Consider the following 18,207-nt stretch of genomic DNA (forward strand, 5'->3'; position numbering starts at 1 on the left):
TGGGGGAAACACTTTGCATAGATGTTTTTGCAGTTTCAGTATTCTGAATGGTTGTAGCTGGAATAGAACTGGAAGATGTTGAAGAAGGTGGAGAAGTCTTGGATTCCTTTGTTACAGTGACTGTCCCAGTATTTGTTGAGAAAGTAGGCTGTGTAGAAGTCGCTTGAGTGACACTAGTTGACATTGTTTCTTTGATTGTGGTTGCTTCACTTGTGGGAACAATGGTAGATGACAGTGAAAAAGCAGGTTCAGTTGCAGAATTGGAAGTCACTGGTGATGTTGAAGGAGTCGTCAAAATATTGGTGGGGGAAACACTTTGCATAGATGTTTTTGCAGTTTCAGTATTCTGAATGGTTGTAGCTGGAATAGAACTGGAAGATGTTGAAGAAGGTGGAGAAGTCTTGGATTCCTTTGTTACAGTGACTGTCCCAGTATTTGTTGAGAAAGTAGGCTGTGTAGAAGTCGCTTGAGTGACACTAGTTGACATTGTTTCTTTGATTGTGGTTGCTTCACTTGTGGGAACAATGGTAGATGGCAGTGAAAAAGCAGGTTGAGTTGCAGAATTGGAAGTCACTGGTGATGATGAAGGAGTTGTCAAAATATTGGTGGGGGAAACACTTTGCTTCGATGTTTTTGCAGTTTCAGTATTCTGAATGGTTGTAGCTGGAATAGAACTGGAAGATGTTGAAGAAGGTGGAGAAGTCTTGGATTCATTTGTTACAGTGACTGTCCCAGTATTTGTTGAGAAAGTAGGCTGTGTAGAAGTCGCTTGAGTGACACTAGTTGACATTGTTTCTTTGATTGTGGTTGCTTCACTTGTGGGAACAATAGTAGATGACAGTGAAACAGCAGGTTGAGTTGCAGAATTGGAAGTCACTGGTGATGTTGAAGGAGTCGTCAAAATATTGGCGGAGGAAACACTTTGCATCGATGTTTTTGCAGTTTCAGTATTCTGAATGGTTGTAGCTGGAATAGAACTGGAATGTGTTGAAGAAGGTGGAGAAGTCTTGGATTCCTTTGTTACAGTGATTGTCCCAGTCTGTGTTGAGAAAGTAGGCTGTGTAGAAGTTCCTTGAGTGACACTAGCTGACATTGTTTCTTCCATTGTGGTTGCTTCACTTGTGGGGACAACAGTAGATGACAGTGAAAAAGCAGGTTCAGTTGAGGATATGGAGGTCACTGGTGATGTTGAAGGAGTTGTCAAAATATTGGTGGGGGAAACACTTTGCATAGATGTTTTTGCAGTTTCAGTATTCTGAATGGTTGTAGCTGGAATAGAACTAGAAGGTGTTGAAGAAGGCAGAGAAGTCTTGGATTCATTTGTTACAGTGATTGTCCCAGACAGTGTTGAGAAAGTAGGCTGTGTAGAAGTCGCTTGAGTGACACTAGTTGACATTGTTTCTTTGATTGTGGTTGCTTCACTTGTGGGAACAATGGTAGATGACAGTGAAAAAGCAGGTTCAGTTGCAGAATTGGAAGTCACTGGTGATGTTGAAGGAGTCGTCAAAATATTGGTGGGGGAAACACTTTGCATAGATGTTTTTGCAGTTTCAGTATTCTGAATGGTTGTAGCTGGAATAGAACTGGAAGATGTTGAAGAAGGTGGAGAAGTCTTGGATTCATTTGTTACAGTGACTGTCCCAGTATTTGTTGAGAAAGTAGGCTGTGTAGAAGTCGCTTGAGTGACACTAGTTAACATTGTTTCTTTGATTGTGGTTGCTTCACTTGTGGGAACAATAGTAGATGACAGTGAAACAGCAGGTTGAGTTGCAGAATTGGAAGTCACTGGTGATGTTGAAGGAGTCGTCAAAATATTGGCGGAGGAAACACTTTGCATCGATGTTTTTGCAGTTTCAGTATTCTGAATGGTTGTAGCTGGAATAGAACTGGAATGTGTTGAAGAAGGTGGAGAAGTCTTGGATTCCTTTGTTACAGTGATTGTCCCAGTCTGTGTTGAGAAAGTAGGCTGTGTAGAAGTTCCTTGAGTGACACTAGCTGACATTGTTTCTTCCATTGTGGTTGCTTCACTTGTGGGGACAATGGTAGATGACAGTGAAAAAGCAGGTTCAGTTGCAGAATTGGAAGTCACTGGTGATGTTGAAGGAGTCGTCAAAATATTGGTGGGGGAAACACTTTGCATAGATGTTTTTGCAGTTTCAGTATTCTGAATGGTTGTAGCTGGAATAGAACTGGAAGATGTTGAAGAAGGTGGAGAAGTCTTGGATTCATTTGTTACAGTGACTGTCCCAGTATTTGTTGAGAAAGTAGGCTGTGTAGAAGTCGCTTGAGTGACACTAGTTGACATTGTTTCTTTGATTGTGGTTGCTTCACTTGTGGGAACAATAGTAGATGACAGTGAAACAGCAAGTTGAGTTGCAGAATTGGAAGTCACTGGTGATGTTGAAGGAGTCGTCAAAATATTGGCGGAGGAAACACTTTGCATCGATGTTTTTGCAGTTTCAGTATTCTGAATGGTTGTAGCTGGAATAGAACTGGAATGTGTTGAAGAAGGTGGAGAAGTCTTGGATTCCTTTGTTACAGTGATTGTCCCAGTCTGTGTTGAGAAAGTAGGCTGTGTAGAAGTTCCTTGAGTGACACTAGCTGACATTGTTTCTTCCATTGTGGTTGCTTCACTTGTGGGGACAACAGTAGATGACAGTGAAAAAGCAGGTTCAGTTGAGGATATGGAGGTCACTGGTGATGTTGAAGGAGTTGTCAAAATATTGGTGGGGGAAACACTTTGCATAGATGTTTTTGCAGTTTCAGTATTCTGAATGGTTGTAGCTGGAATAGAACTAGAAGGTGTTGAAGAAGGCGGAGAAGTCTTGGATTCATTTGTTACAGTGACTGTCCCAGACAGTGTTGAGAAAGTAGGCTGTGTAGAAGTCGCTTGAGTGACACTAGTTGACATTGTTTCTTTGATTGTGGTTGCTTCACTTGTGGGAACAATGGTAGATGACAGTGAAAAAGCAGGTTCAGTTGCAGAATTGGAAGTCACTGGTGATGTTGAAGGAGTCGTCAAAATATTGGTGGGGGAAACACTTTGCATAGATGTTTTTGCAGTTTCAGTATTCTGAATGGTTGTAGCTGGAATAGAACTGGAAGATGTTGAAGAAGGTGGAGAAGTCTTGGATTCCTTTGTTACAGTGACTGTCCCAGTATTTGTTGAGAAAGTAGGCTGTGTAGAAGTCGCTTGAGTGACACTAGTTGACATTGTTTCTTTGATTGTGGTTGCTTCACTTGTGGGAACAATAGTAGATGACAGTGAAACAGCAGGTTGAGTTGCAGAATTGGAAGTCACTGGTGATGTTGAAGGAGTCATCAAAGTATTGGCGGAGGAAACACTTTGCATCGATGTTTTTGCAGTTTCAGTATTCTGAATGGTTGTAGCTGGAATAGAACTGGAATGTGTTGAAGAAGGTGGAGAAGTCTTGGATTCCTTTGTTACAGTGATTGTCCCAGTCTGTGTTGAGAAAGTAGGCTGTGTAGAAGTTCCTTGAGTGACACTAGCTGACATTGTTTCTTCCATTGTGGTTGCTTCACTTGTGGGGACAACAGTAGATGACAGTGAAAAAGCAGGTTCAGTTGAGGATATGGAGGTCACTGGTGATGTTGAAGGAGTTGTCAAAATATTGGTGGGGGAAACACTTTGCATAGATGTTTTTGCAGTTTCAGTATTCTGAATGGTTGTAGCTGGAATAGAACTAGAAGGTGTTGAAGAAGGCGGAGAAGTCTTGGATTCATTTGTTACAGTGACTGTCCCAGACAGTGTTGAGAAAGTAGGCTGTGTAGAAGTCGCTTGAGTGACACTAGTTGACATTGTTTCTTTGATTGTGGTTGCTTCACTTGTGGGAACAATGGTAGATGACAGTGAAAAAGCAGGTTCAGTTGCAGAATTGGAAGTCACTGGTGATGTTGAAGGAGTCGTCAAAATATTGGTGGGGGAAACACTTTGCATAGATGTTTTTGCAGTTTCAGTATTCTGAATGGTTGTAGCTGGAATAGAACTGGAAGATGTTGAAGAAGGTGGAGAAGTCTTGGATTCCTTTGTTACAGTGACTGTCCCAGTATTTGTTGAGAAAGTAGGCTGTGTAGAAGTCGCTTGAGTGACACTAGTTGACATTGTTTCTTTGATTGTGGTTGCTTCACTTGTGGGAACAATAGTAGATGACAGTGAAAAAGCAGGTTGAGTTGCAGAATTGGAAGTCACTGGTGATGTTGAAGGAGTCATCAAAGTATTGGCGGAGGAAACACTTTGCATCGATGTTTTTGCAGTTTCAGTATTCTGAATGGTTGTAGCTGGAATAGAACTGGAAGGTGTTGAAGAAGGCGGAGAAGTCTTGGATTCATTTGTTACAGTGATTGTCCCAGTCTGTGTTGAGAAAGTAGGCTGTGTAGAAGTCGCTTGAGTGACACTAGTTGACATTGTTTCTTTGATTGTGGTTGCTTCACTTGTGGGAACAATAGTAGATGACAGTGAAAAAGCAGGTTGAGTTGCAGAATTGGAAGTCACTGGTGATGTTGAAGGAGTCATCAAAGTATTGGCGGAGGAAACACTTTGCATCGATGTTTTTGCAGTTTCAGTATTCTGAATGGTTGTAGCTGGAATAGAACTGGAAGGTGTTGAAGAAGGCGGAGAAGTCTTGGATTCATTTGTTACAGTGATTGTCCCAGACAGTGTTGAGAAAGTAGGCTGTGTAGAAGTCGCTTGAGTGACACTAGTTGACATTGTTTCTTTGATTGTGGTTGCTTCACTTGTGGGAACAATGGTAGATGACAGTGAAAAAGCAGGTTCAGTTGCAGAATTGGAAGTCACTGGTGATGTTGAAGGAGTCGTCAAAATATTGGCGGAGGAAACACTTTGCATCGATGTTTTTGCAGTTTCAGTATTCTGAATGGTTGTAGCTGGAATAGAACTGGAAGATGTTGAAGAAGGTGGAGAAGTCTTGGATTCCTTTGTTACAGTGACTGTCCCAGTATTTGTTGAGAAAGTAGGCTGTGTAGAAGTCGCTTGAGTGACACTAGTTGACATTGTTTCTTTGATTGTGGTTGCTTCACTTGTGGGGACAATAGTAGATGACAGTGAAAAAGCAGGTTCAGTTGCAGAATTGGAAGTCACTGGTGATGTTGAAGGAGTTGTCAAAATATTGGTGGGGGAAACACTTTGCTTAGATGTTTTTGCAGTTTCAGTATTCTGAATGGTTGTAGTTGGAATAGAACTGGAATGTGTTGAAGAAGGCGGAGAAGTCTTGGATTCATTTGTTACAGTGATTGTCCCAGACAGTGTTGAGAAAGTAGGCTGTGTAGAAGTCGCTTGAGTGACACTAGTTGACATTGTTTCTTTGATTGTGGTTGCTTCACTTGTGGGAACAATGGTAGATGACAGTGAAAAAGCAGGTTCAGTTGCAGAATTGGAAGTCACTGGTGATGTTGAAGGAGTCGTCAAAATATTGGTGGGGGAAACACTTTGCATAGATGTTTTTGCAGTTTCAGTATTCTGAATGGTTGTAGCTGGAATAGAACTGGAAGATGTTGAAGAAGGTGGAGAAGTCTTGGATTCATTTGTTACAGTGACTGTCCCAGTATTTGTTGAGAAAGTAGGCTGTGTAGAAGTCGCTTGAGTGACACTAGTTGACATTGTTTCTTCCATTGTGGTTGCTTCACTTGTGGGAACAATAGTAGATGACAGTGAAACAGCAGGTTGAGTTGCAGAATTGGAAGTCACTGGTGATGTTGAAGGAGTCGTCAAAATATTGGCGGAGGAAACACTTTGCATCGATGTTTTTGCAGTTTCAGTGTTCTGAATGGTTGTAGCTGGAATAGAACTGGAATGTGTTGAAGAAGGTGGAGAAGTCTTGGATTCCTTTGTTACAGTGATTGTCCCAGTCTGTGTTGAGAAAGTAGGCTGTGTAGAAGTTCCTTGAGTGACACTAGCTGACATTGTTTCTTCCATTGTGGTTGCTTCACTTGTGGGGACAACAGTAGATGACAGTGAAAAAGCAGGTTCAGTTGAGGATATGGAGGTCACTGGTGATGTTGAAGGAGTTGTCAAAATATTGGTGGGGGAAACACTTTGCATAGATGTTTTTGCAGTTTCAGTATTCTGAATGGTTGTAGCTGGAATAGAACTGGAAGATGTTGAAGAAGGTGGAGAAGTCTTGGATTCCTTTGTTACAGTGATTGTCCCAGACAGTGTTGAGAAAGTAGGCTGTGTAGAAGTCGCTTGAGTGACACTAGTTGACATTGTTTCTTTGATTGTGGTTGCTTCACTTGTGGGAACAATGGTAGATGACAGTGAAAAAGCAGGTTGAGTTGCAGAATTGGAAGTCACTGGTGATGTTGAAGGAGTCGTCAAAATATTGGTGGGGGAAACACTTTGCATCGATGTTTTTGCAGTTTCAGTATTCTGAATGGTTGTAGCTGGAATAGAACTGGAAGATGTTGAAGAAGGTGGAGAAGTCTTGGATTCATTTGTTACAGTGACTGTCCCAGTATTTGTTGAGAAAGTAGGCTGTGTAGAAGTCGCTTGAGTGACACTAGTTGACATTGTTTCTTTGATTGTGGTTGCTTCACTTGTGGGAACAATAGTAGATGACAGTGAAACAGCAGGTTGAGTTGCAGAATTGGAAGTCACTGGTGATGTTGAAGGAGTCGTCAAAATATTGGCGGAGGAAACACTTTGCATCGATGTTTTTGCAGTTTCAGTATTCTGAATGGTTGTAGCTGGAATAGAACTGGAAGATGTTGAAGAAGGTGGAGAAGTCTTGGATTCCGTTGTTACAGTGACTGTCCCAGTATTTGTTGAGAAAGTAGGCTGTGTAGAAGTCGCTTGAGTGACACTAGTTGACATTGTTTCTTTGATTGTGGTTGCTTCACTTGTGGGGACAATAGTAGATGACAGTGAAAAAGCAGGTTCAGTTGCAGAATTGGAAGTCACTGGTGATGTTGAAGGAGTTGTCAAAATATTGGTGGGGGAAACACTTTGCTTAGATGTTTTTGCAGTTTCAGTATTCTGAATGGTTGTAGTTGGAATAGAACTGGAATGTGTTGAAGAAGGCGGAGAAGTCTTGGATTCATTTGTTACAGTGATTGTCCCAGACAGTGTTGAGAAAGTAGGCTGTGTAGAAGTCGCTTGAGTGACACTAGTTGACATTGTTTCTTTGATTGTGGTTGCTTCACTTGTGGGAACAATGGTAGATGACAGTGAAAAAGCAGGTTCAGTTGCAGAATTGGAAGTCACTGGTGATGTTGAAGGAGTTGTCAAAATATTGGTGGGGGAAACACTTTGCATAGATGTTTTTGCAGTTTCAGTATTCTTAATGGTTGTAGCTGGAATAGAACTGGAAGATGTTGAAGAAGGTGGAGAAGTCTTGGATTCATTTGTTACAGTGACTGTCCCAGTATTTGTTGAGAAAGTAGGCTGTGTAGAAGTCGCTTGAGTGACACTAGTTGACATTGTTTCTTTGATTGTGGTTGCTTCACTTGTGGGAACAATAGTAGATGACAGTGAAACAGCAGGTTGAGTTGCAGAATTGGAAGTCACTGGTGATGTTGAAGGAGTCGTCAAAATATTGGCGGAGGAAACACTTTGCATCGATGTTTTTGCAGTTTCAGTATTCTGAATGGTTGTAGCTGGAATAGAACTGGAAGATGTTGAAGAAGGTGGAGAAGTCTTGGATTCATTTGTTACAGTGACTGTCCCAGTATTTGTTGAGAAAGTAGGCTGTGTAGAAGTCGCTTGAGTGACACTAGTTGACATTGTTTCTTTGATTGTGGTTGCTTCACTTGTGGGAACAATGGTAGATGACAGTGAAAAAGCAGGTTCAGTTGCAGAATTGGAAGTCACTGGTGATGTTGAAGGAGTTGTCAAAATATTGGTGGGGGAAACACTTTGCTTAGATGTTTTTGCAGTTTCAGTATTCTGAATGGTTGTAGTTGGAAGAGAACTGGAATGTGTTGAAGAAGGCGGAGAAGTCTTGGATTCCTTTGTTACAGTGATTGTCCCAGACAGTGTTGAGAAAGTAGGCTGTGTAGAAGTTCCTTGAGTGACACTAGTTGACATTGTTTCTTCAATTGTGGTTGCTTCACTTGTGGGGACAACAGTAGATGACAGTGAAAAAGCAGGTTCAGTTGAGGATATGGAGGTCACTGGTGATGTTGAAGGAGTTGTCAAAATATTGGTGGGGGAAACACTTTGCATAGATGTTTTTGCAGTTTCAGTATTCTGAATGGTTGTAGTTGGAAAAGAACTGGAAGGTGTTGAAGGAAGTGGAGAAGTATTGGATTCATTTGTTACAGTGACTGCCCCAGTCTGTGTTGAGAAAGTAGGCTGTGTAGAAGTCGCTTGAGTGACACTAGTTGACATTGTTTCTTCAATTGTGGTTGCTTCACTTGTGGGGACAACAGTAGATGGCAGTGAAAAAGTAGGTTCAGTTGAGGATATGGAGGTCACTGGTGATGTTGAAGGAGTTGTCAAAATATTGGTGGGGGAAACACTTTGCATAGATGTTTTTGCAGTTTCAGTATTCTGAATGGTTGTAGCTGGAATAGAACTGGAATGTGTTGAAGAAGGCGGAGAAGTCTTGGATTCATTCGTTACAGTGATTGTCCCAGACAGTGTTGAGAAAGTAGGCTGTGTAGAAGTCGCTTGAGTGACACTAGTTGACATTGTTTCTTTGATTGTGGTTGCTTCACTTGTGGGAACAATGGTAGATGACAGTGAAAAAGCAGGTTCAGTTGCAGAATTGGAAGTCACTGGTGATGTTGAAGGAGTCGTCAAAATATTGGTGGGGGAAACACTTTGCATAGATGTTTTTGCAGTTTCAGTATTCTGAATGGTTGTAGCTGGAATAGAACTGGAAGATGTTGAAGAAGGTGGAGAAGTCTTGGATTCATTTGTTACAGTGACTGTCCCAGTATTTGTTGAGAAAGTAGGCTGTGTAGAAGTCGCTTGAGTGACACTAGTTGACATTGTTTCTTTGATTGTGGTTGCTTCACTTGTGGGAACAATAGTAGATGACAGTGAAAAAGCAGGTTGAGTTGCAGAATTGGAAGTCACTGGTGATGTTGAAGGAGTCATCAAAGTATTGGCGGAGGAAACACTTTGCATCGATGTTTTTGCAGTTTCAGTATTCTGAATGGTTGTAGCTGGAATAGAACTGGAAGATGTTGAAGAAGGCGGAGAAGTCTTGGATTCATTTGTTACAGTGATTTTCCCAGTCTGTGTTGAGAATGTAGGCTGTGTAGAAGTCGCTTGAGTGACACTAGTTGAAATTGTTTCTTTGATTGTGGTTGCTTCACTTGTGGGAACAATGGTAGATGGCAGTGAAAAAGCAGGTTCAGTTGCAGAATTGGAAGTCACTGGTGATGTTGAAGGAGTTGTCAAAATATTGGTGGGGGAAACACTTTGCTTAGATGTTTTTGCAGTTTCAGTATTCTGAATGGTTGTAGCTGGAATAGAACTGGAAGATGTTGAAGAAGGTGGAGAAGTCTTGGATTCATTTGTTACAGTGACTGTCCCAGTATTTGTTGAGAAAGTAGGCTGTGTAGAAGTCGCTTGAGTGACACTAGTTGACATTGTTTCTTCAATTGTGGTTGCTTCACTTGTGGGGACAACAGTAGATGACAGTGAAAAAGTAGGTTCAGTTGAGGATATGGAGGTCACTGGTGATGTTGAAGGAGTTGTCAAAATATTGGTGGGGGAAACACTTTGCATAGATGTTTTTGCAGTTTCAGTATTCTGAATGGTTGTAGCTGGAATAGAACTGGAATGTGTTGAAGAAGGCGGAGAAGTCTTGGATTCATTTGTTACAGTGATTGTCCCAGACAGTGTTGAGAAAGTAGGCTGTGTAGAAGTCGCTTGAGTGACACTAGTTGACATTGTTTCTTTGATTGTGGTTGCTTCACTTGTGGGAACAATGGTAGATGACAGTGAAAAAGCAGGTTCAGTTGCAGAATTGGAAGTCACTGGTGATGTTGAAGGAGTCGTCAAAATATTGGTGGGGGAAACACTTTGCATAGATGTTTTTGCAGTTTCAGTATTCTGAATGGTTGTAGCTGGAATAGAACTGGAAGATGTTGAAGAAGGTGGAGAAGTCTTGGATTCCTTTGTTACAGTGATTGTCCCAGACAGTGTTGAGAAAGTAGGCTGTGTAGAAGTCGCTTGAGTGACACTAGTTGACATTGTTTCTTTGATTGTGGTTGCTTCACTTGTGGGAACAATAGTAGATGACAGTGAAAAAGCAGATTGAGTTGCAGAATTGGAAGTCACTGGTGATGTTGAAGGAGTCATCAAAGTATTGGCGGAGGAAACACTTTGCATCGATGTTTTTGCAGTTTCAGTATTCTGAATGGTTGTAGCTGGAATAGAACTGGAAGGTGTTGAAGAAGGCGGAGAAGTCTTGGATTCATTTGTTACAGTGATTGTCCCAGTCTGTGTTGAGAATGTAGGCTGTGTAGAAGTCGCTTGAGTGACACTAGTTGAAATTGTTTCTTTGATTGTGGTTGCTTCACTTGTGGGAACAATGGTAGATGGCAGTGAAAAAGCAGGTTCAGTTGCAGAATTGGAAGTCACTGGTGATGATGAAGGAGTTGTCAAAATATTGGTGGGGGAAACACTTTGCTTAGATGTTTTTGCAGTTTCAGTATTCTGAATGGTTGTAGCTGGAATAGAACTGGAAGATGTTGAAGAAGGTGGAGAAGTCTTGGATTCATTTGTTACAGTGACTGTCCCAGTATTTGTTGAGAAAGTAGGCTGTGTAGAAGTCGCTTGAGTGACACTAGTTGACATTGTTTCTTCAATTGTGGTTGCTTCACTTGTGGGGACAACAGTAGATGACAGTGAAAAAGTAGGTTCAGTTGAGGATATGGAGGTCACTGGTGATGTTGAAGGAGTTATCAAAATATTGGTGGGGGAAACACTTTGCATAGATGTTTTTGCAGTTTCAGTATTCTGAATGGTTGTAGCTGGAATAGAACTGGAAGATGTTGAAGAAGGTGGAGAAGTCTTGGATTCATTTGTTACAGTGACTGTCCCAGTATTTGTTGAGAAAGTAGGCTGTGTAGAAGTCGCTTGAGTGACACTAGTTGACATTGTTTCTTCAATTGTGGTTGCTTCACTTGTGGGGACAACAGTAGATGACAGTGAAAAAGTAGGTTCAGTTGAGGATATGGAGGTCACTGGTGATGTTGAAGGAGTTGTCAAAATATTGGTGGGGGAAACACTTTGCATAGATGTTTTTGCAGTTTCAGTATTCTGAATGGTTGTAGCTGGAATAGAACTGGAATGTGTTGAAGAAGGCGGAGAAGTCTTGGATTCATTTGTTACAGTGATTGTCCCAGACAGTGTTGAGAAAGTAGGCTGTGTAGAAGTCGCTTGAGTGACACTAGTTGACATTGTTTCTTTGATTGTGGTTGCTTCACTTGTGGGAACAATGGTAGATGACAGTGAAAAAGCAGGTTCAGTTGCAGAATTGGAAGTCACTGGTGATGTTGAAGGAGTCGTCAAAATATTGGTGGGGGAAACACTTTGCATAGATGTTTTTGCAGTTTCAGTATTCTGAATGGTTGTAGCTGGAATAGAACTGGAAGATGTTGAAGAAGGTGGAGAAGTCTTGGATTCCTTTGTTACAGTGACTGTCCCAGTATTTGTTGAGAAAGTAGGCTGTGTAGAAGTCGCTTGAGTGACACTAGTTGACATTGTTTCTTTGATTGTGGTTGCTTCACTTGTGGGAACAATAGTAGATGACAGTGAAAAAGCAGATTGAGTTGCAGAATTGGAAGTCACTGGTGATGTTGAAGGAGTCATCAAAGTATTGGCGGAGGAAACACTTTGCATCGATGTTTTTGCAGTTTCAGTATTCTGAATGGTTGTAGCTGGAATAGAACTGGAAGGTGTTGAAGAAGGCGGAGAAGTCTTGGATTCATTTGTTACAGTGATTGTCCCAGTCTGTATTGAGAATGTAGGCTGTGTAGAAGTCGCTTGAGTGACACTAGTTGAAATTGTTTCTTTGATTGTGGTTGCTTCACTTGTGGGAACAATGGTAGATGGCAGTGAAAAAGCAGGTTCAGTTGCAGAATTGGAAGTCACTGGTGATGATGAAGGAGTTGTCAAAATATTGGTGGGGGAAACACTTTGCTTAGATGTTTTTGCAGTTTCAGTATTCTGAATGGTTGTAGCTGGAATAGAACTGGAAGATGTTGAAGAAGGTGGAGAAGTCTTGGATTCATTTGTTACAGTGACTGTCCCAGTATTTGTTGAGAAAGTAGGCTGTGTAGAAGTTGCTTGAGTGACACTAGTTGACATTGTTTCTTCAATTGTGGTTGCTTCACTTGTGGGGACAACAGTAGATGACAGTGAAAAAGTAGGTTCAGTTGAGGATATGGAGGTCACTGGTGATGTTGAAGGAGTTATCAAAATATTGGTGGGGGAAACACTTTGCATAGATGTTTTTGCAGTTTCAGTATTCTGAATGGTTGTAGCTGGAATAGAACTGGAAGGTGTTGAAGAAGGCGGAGAAGTCTTGGATTCATTTGTTACAGTGATTGTCCCAGTCTGTGTTGAGAAAGTAGGCTGTGTAGAAGTTCCTTGAGTGACACTAGTTGACATTGTTTCTTCAATTGTGGTTGCTTCACTTGTGGGGACAACAGTAGATGACAGTGAAAAAGCAGGTTCAGTTGAGGATATGGAGGTCACTGGTGATGTTGAAGGAGTTGTCAAAATATTGGTGGGGGAAACACTTTGCATAGATGTTTTTGCAGTTTCAGTATTCTGAATGGTTGTAGCTGGAATAGAACTGGAATGTGTTGAAGAAGGCGGAGAAGTCTTTGATTCATTTGTTACAGTGATTGTCCCAGTCTGTGTTGAGAAAGTAGGCTGTGTAGAAGTCGCTTGAGTGACACTAGTTGACATTGTTTCTTTGATTGTGGTTGCTTCACTTGTGGGAACAATGGTAGATGACAGTGAAAAAGCAGGTTCAGTTGCAGAATTGGAAGTCACTGGTGATGTTGAAGGAGTCGTCAAAATATTGGTGGGGGAAACACTTTGCATAGATGTTTTTGCAGTTTCAGTATTCTGAATGGTTGTAGCTGGAATAGAACTGGAAGATGTTGAAGAAAGCGGAGAAGTCTTGGATTCCTTTGTTACAGTGACTGTCCCAGTATTTGTTGAGAAAGTAGGCTGTGTAGAAGTCGCTTGAGTGACACTAGTTGACATTGTTTCTTTGATTGTGGTTGCTTCACTTGTGGGAACAATAGTAGATGACAGTGAAAAAGCAGGTTCAGTTGCAGAATTGGAAGTCACTGGTGATGTTGAAGGAGTCGTCAAAGTATTGGCGGAGGAAACACTTTGCATCGATGTTTTGGCAGTTTCAGTATTCTGAATGGTTGTAGCTGGAATAGAACTGGAAGATGTTGAAGAAGGTGGAGAAGTCTTGGATTCCTTTGTTACAGTGACTGTCCCAGTATTTGTTGAGAAAGTAGGCTGTGTAGAAGTCGCTTGAGTGACACTAGTTGACATTGTTTCTTTGATTGTGGTTGCTTCACTTGTGGGAACAATAGTAGATGACAGTGAAAAAGCAGATTGAGTTGCAGAATTGGAAGTCACTGGTGATGTTGAAGGAGTCATCAAAGTATTGGCGGAGGAAACACTTTGCATCGATGTTTTTGCAGTTTCAGTATTCTGAATGGTTGTAGCTGGAATAGAACTGGAAGGTGTTGAAGAAGGCGGAGAAGTCTTGGATTCATTTGTTACAGTGATTGTCCCAGTCTGTGTTGAGAATGTAGGCTGTGTAGAAGTCGCTTGAGTGACACTAGTTGAAATTGTTTCTTTGATTGTGGTTGCTTCACTTGTGGGAACAATGGTAGATGGCAGTGAAAAAGCAGGTTCAGTTGCAGAATTGGAAGTCACTGGTGATGATGAAGGAGTTGTCAAAATATTGGTGGGGGAAACACTTTGCTTAGATGTTTTTGCAGTTTCAGTATTCTGAATGGTTGTAGCTGGAATAGAACTGGAAGATGTTGAAGAAGGTGGAGAAGTCTTGGATTCATTTGTTACAGTGACTGTCCCAGTATTTGTTGAGAAAGTAGGCTGTGTAGAAGTCGCTTGAGTGACACTAGTTGACATTGTTTCTTCAATTGTGGTTGCTTCACTTGTGGGGACAACAGTAGATGACAGTGAAAAAGTAGGTTCAGTTGAGGATATGGAGGTCACTGGTGATGTTGAAGGAGTTATCAAAATATTGGTGGGGGAAACACTTTGCATAGATGTTTTTGCAGTTTCAGTATTCTGAATGGTTGTAGCTGGAATAGAACTGGAAGGTGTTGAAGAAGGCGGAGAAGTCTTGGATTCATTTGTTACAGTGATTGTCCCAGTCTGTGTTGAGAAAGTAGGCTGTGTAGAAGTTCCTTGAGTGACACTAGTTGACATTGTTTCTTCAATTGTGGTTGCTTCACTTGTGGGGACAACAGTAGATGACAGTGAAAAAGCAGGTTCAGTTGAGGATATGGAGGTCACTGGTGATGTTGAAGGAGTTGTCAAAATATTGGTGGGGGAAACACTTTGCATAGATGTTTTTGCAGTTTCAGTATTCTGAATGGTTGTAGCTGGAATAGAACTGGAAGATGTTGAAGAAGGTGGAGAAGTCTTGGATTCCTTTGTTACAGTGATTGTCGCAGTCAGTGTTGAGAATGTCGGCTGTGTAGAAGTCGCTTGAGTGACACTAGTTGACATTGTTTCTTTGATTGTGGTTGCTTCACTTATGGGAATCATGGTAGATGACAGTGAAAAAGTACTTTCAGTTGCAGAATTGGAAGTCACTGTTGATGTTGGAAGAGTTGTCAAAATATTGGTGGGGGAAACACTTTGCATAGATGTTTTTGCAGTTTCAGTATTCTGAATGGTTGTAGCTGGAAGAGAACTGGAAGGTGTTGAAGAAGGCGGAGAAGTCTTGGATTCATTTGTTACAGTGATTGTCCCAGTCTGTGTTGAGAAAGTAGGCCGTGTAGAAGTCGCTTGAGTGACACTAGGTGTCATTGTTTCTTTGATTGTGGTTGCTTCACTTGTGGGAACAATGGTAGATGACAGTGAAAAAGCAGGTTCAGTTGCAGAATTGGAAGTCACTGGTGATGTTGAAGGAGTTGTCAAAGTATTGGTGGGGGAAACACTTTGCATAGATGTTTTTGCAGTTTCAGTATTCTTAATGGTTGTAGTTGGAATAGAACTGGAAGGTGTTGAAGAAGGTGGAGAAGTCTTGGATTCATTTGTTACAGTGATTGTCCCAGTCAGTGTTGAGAAAGTCGGCTGTGTAGAAGTCGCTTGAGTAACACTAGTTGACATTGTTTCTTTGATTGTGGTTGCTTCACTTGTGGGAACAATAGTAGATGACAGTGAAAAAGCAGGTTCAGTTGAGGATATGGAGGTCACTGGTGATGTTGAAGGAGTTGTCAAAATATTGGTGGGGGAAACACTTTGCATCGATGTTTTTGCAGTTTCAGTATTCTGAATGGTTGTAGCTGGAATAGAACTGGAATGTGTTGAAGAAGGCGGAGAAGTCTTGGATTCATTTGTTACAGTGATTGTCCCAGACAGTGTTGAGAAAGTAGGCTGTGTAGAAGTCGCTTGAGTGACACTAGTTGACATTGTTTCTTTGATTGTGGTTGCTTCACTTGTGGGAACAATGGTAGATGGCAGTGAAAAAGCAGGTTGAGTTGCAGAATTGAAAGTCACTGGTGATGATGAAGGAGTTGTCAAAATATTGGTGGGGGAAACACTTTGCTTAGATGTTTTTGCAGTTTCAGTATTCTGAATGGTTGTAGCTGGAATAGAACTGGAAGATGTTGAAGAAGGTGGAGAAGTCTTGGATTCCTTTGTTACAGTGACTGTCCCAGTCTGTGTTGAGAAAGTAGGCCGTGTAGAAGTCGCTTGAGTGACACTAGGTGTCATTGTTTCTTCAATTGTGGTTGCTTCACTTGTGGGAACAATGGTAGATGACAGTGAAAAAGCAGGTTCAGTTGCAGAATTGGAAGTCACTGGTGATGTTGAAGGAGTTGTCAAAATATTGGTGGGGGAAACACTTTGCTTAGATGTTTTTGCAGTTTCAGTATTCTGAATGGTTGTAGTTGGAATAGAACTGGAAGGTGTTGAAGAAAGCGGAGTAGTCTTGGATTCATTTGTTACAGTGATTGTCCCAGTCAGTGTTGAGAAAGTCGGCTGTGTAGAAGTCGCTTGAGTGACACTAGTTGACATTGTTTCTTTGATTGTGGTTGCTTCACTTATGGGAATAATGGTAGATGACAGTGAAAAAGCAGGTTGAGTTGCAGAATTGGAAGTCACTGGTGATGTTGAAGGAGTTGTCAAAATATTGGTGGGGGAAACACTTTGCATAGATGTTTTTGCAGTTTCAGTATTTCGAATGGTTGTGGTTGGAATAGAACTTGAAGGTGTTGAAGAAGGCGGAGAAGTCTTGGATTCATTTGTTACAGTCACTGTTCCAGTTTGTGTTGAGTAATTTGTTTCGTTAGAAATCCCTTCAGACACACGAGAAACTGAACTCGCAGTCAAATCATTTTTTTCTGTATCATTCCCAGCAAAAGTTCTGTTCATTGTTTCTTTCGAATCTCGCAATTCAGTCATGTATCGTTTGTAGTTGTTATCCATTTGTGGTCCAATTTCAAAAAGGTCTGGCTCTTCATTTATTGTCATGTTTATTTTTGATATATCCTTCCCTTCATGGTTGTCTGCTATTTGTTTTTTCCTCCATGTTTCTTCAAGTTGATCTTCTTTTGCATTTTTAATTCCTGTTCAGACAACATGTGGATGCACAATGTATATGATTCATAAATTTGTCAGTGCAATCTCAGAGCAACATGTATCACAATTTTCATCTCTTTTCATTGTTTTAACAAAGTCTTATTGGAAATATCCCCAAAGTCTGAGTCATTTCTGTCTGCAAAGTTAACAGTCATAATATAATCTTGTTGAATCAAGGTTTTAATAAATGTTTTCTTTGTTCATCTCTTTTAGAGGAGTGACTGGTTTCAATACTCATTTTTCATTTAATGATGACTAAGGTCACACAAAAATGAAACTCCCTTCCCTCACTGTTGAACTAGCTATTTTACTTATCTAACATCATTTACATATCTAAAATCTGTGTAATGCTTGTGGTCTTACACAACTAGATTTCTACAATTATTAACTGCAAGTCATTCCCCAGTGAGTATCAGTTATTTCCCTGTTATTGCTTTCATGGAATTTAGATTGCATCCATGAAAAAAATACATTCCTGCTGAGATGATTGTAATTGCTAAGAAATGAACCAATCGAAAACTGTAATAACTTAAATAGGGTAATCATCAATGTCATCAATGTCATGACCCTTATGAAGGTAAGTATGGAACAAACTTACCCTATTTAAATATTACTTGTAATGTGTTTTGTGATTACCCTGATGGAGCCCACAAGCCGAAACGTGTTGGTCTAATGAAGTTTTGCTGGAGTTTTGACCTCTTTAGTAAGTAACATGAGTCATACAAGGGTATAATAGAAGGGATAATTTGATTTTACATGGGGTTTTGAATAAGCTTCCTAAAATGCACAAAATATTACTTCAGATGGCTTCAGATTAAAATAACAACAAATGACAAAGCAAAATAGTCTTTTTTTAAAAACATTATTGTTCCAAAAATAATTCATACATTGGGTACAAATAACCTTAAAGTATGAGGATTGTATGATGATTAATGTGCATGTGAATAGCAAGGAGCAGACATTTGTACAGTCATCGTATTTGCATTGATTGCAGTTGCTCCTAAAAGACTGTCAGGATTACAACTCAGGATGTCAAAATTGATTGCCTTTAAATAATGATATCAGTGTTAATTAAGAGAGTTGCACGCAGAATTATTCTTCATTAAACTAACATGATTCTTGCTCACTTGGTTATGCAATAAAGAATTACAGAAATTACAGACTTACCCCTTTTGTGTGAAAAGTGCACGCAGAATGCAATGAGCATGATGACCACCAAAGTAAGGATTATAAAAACTGTGGAAAACCTCCTCCAGTTAGAAGATCCCAAGGAATTCCACTTTTTCATCTTCCTGTACTTTGAGGTTATCATCCAAAAGATGTAAGGCTGAAGTATTTCAACTGCTGCAGTGTCTTTCACTGCATTCACACAGAAGCAAAATATTGTAGATGTTCTGTGA

General features: G+C 40.7%; 1 protein-coding gene across 1 annotated transcript; it reads right to left on the minus strand.

Annotated features, from left to right (window-relative positions):
* Window positions 1-13,064: 13,064 nt before the first annotated feature.
* On the minus strand, window positions 13,065-15,472 carry LOC139631404 (uncharacterized). Its single transcript, XM_071495638.1, has 2 exons — window positions 14,614-15,472; window positions 13,065-13,177 (listed from the first exon to the last, which is right to left on the minus strand). The coding sequence occupies exons 1-2, from the start codon at window positions 15,470-15,472 to the stop codon at window positions 13,065-13,067; spliced, it is 972 nt and encodes a 323-aa protein (XP_071351739.1).
* Between the last annotated feature and the right edge of the window lie 2,735 nt (window positions 15,473-18,207).

This window comes from Trachinotus anak, unplaced genomic scaffold, assembly GCF_046630095.1.
Source record: "Trachinotus anak isolate AG129_WGS33_773 ecotype Australia unplaced genomic scaffold, CSIRO_AGI_Tana_v1 ptg000013l, whole genome shotgun sequence".
In the NCBI taxonomy this organism is placed as follows: Eukaryota; Metazoa; Chordata; class Actinopteri; order Carangiformes; family Carangidae; genus Trachinotus; species Trachinotus anak.

What these genes read in the sequence shown, in the direction of transcription:
- LOC139631404 (XM_071495638.1), bottom strand. Translation starts at nt 15,472, where the DNA reads ATGCAAAGTGTTTCCCCCACCAATATTTTGACAACTCCTTCAACATCA. An exon ending in ACCTTCTTCAACATCTTCCA is followed by an intron (nt 13,178 to 14,613) that starts GTTCTATTCCAG and finishes ACTTCTACACAG; the next exon opens with CCTACTTTCTCAACAAATAC.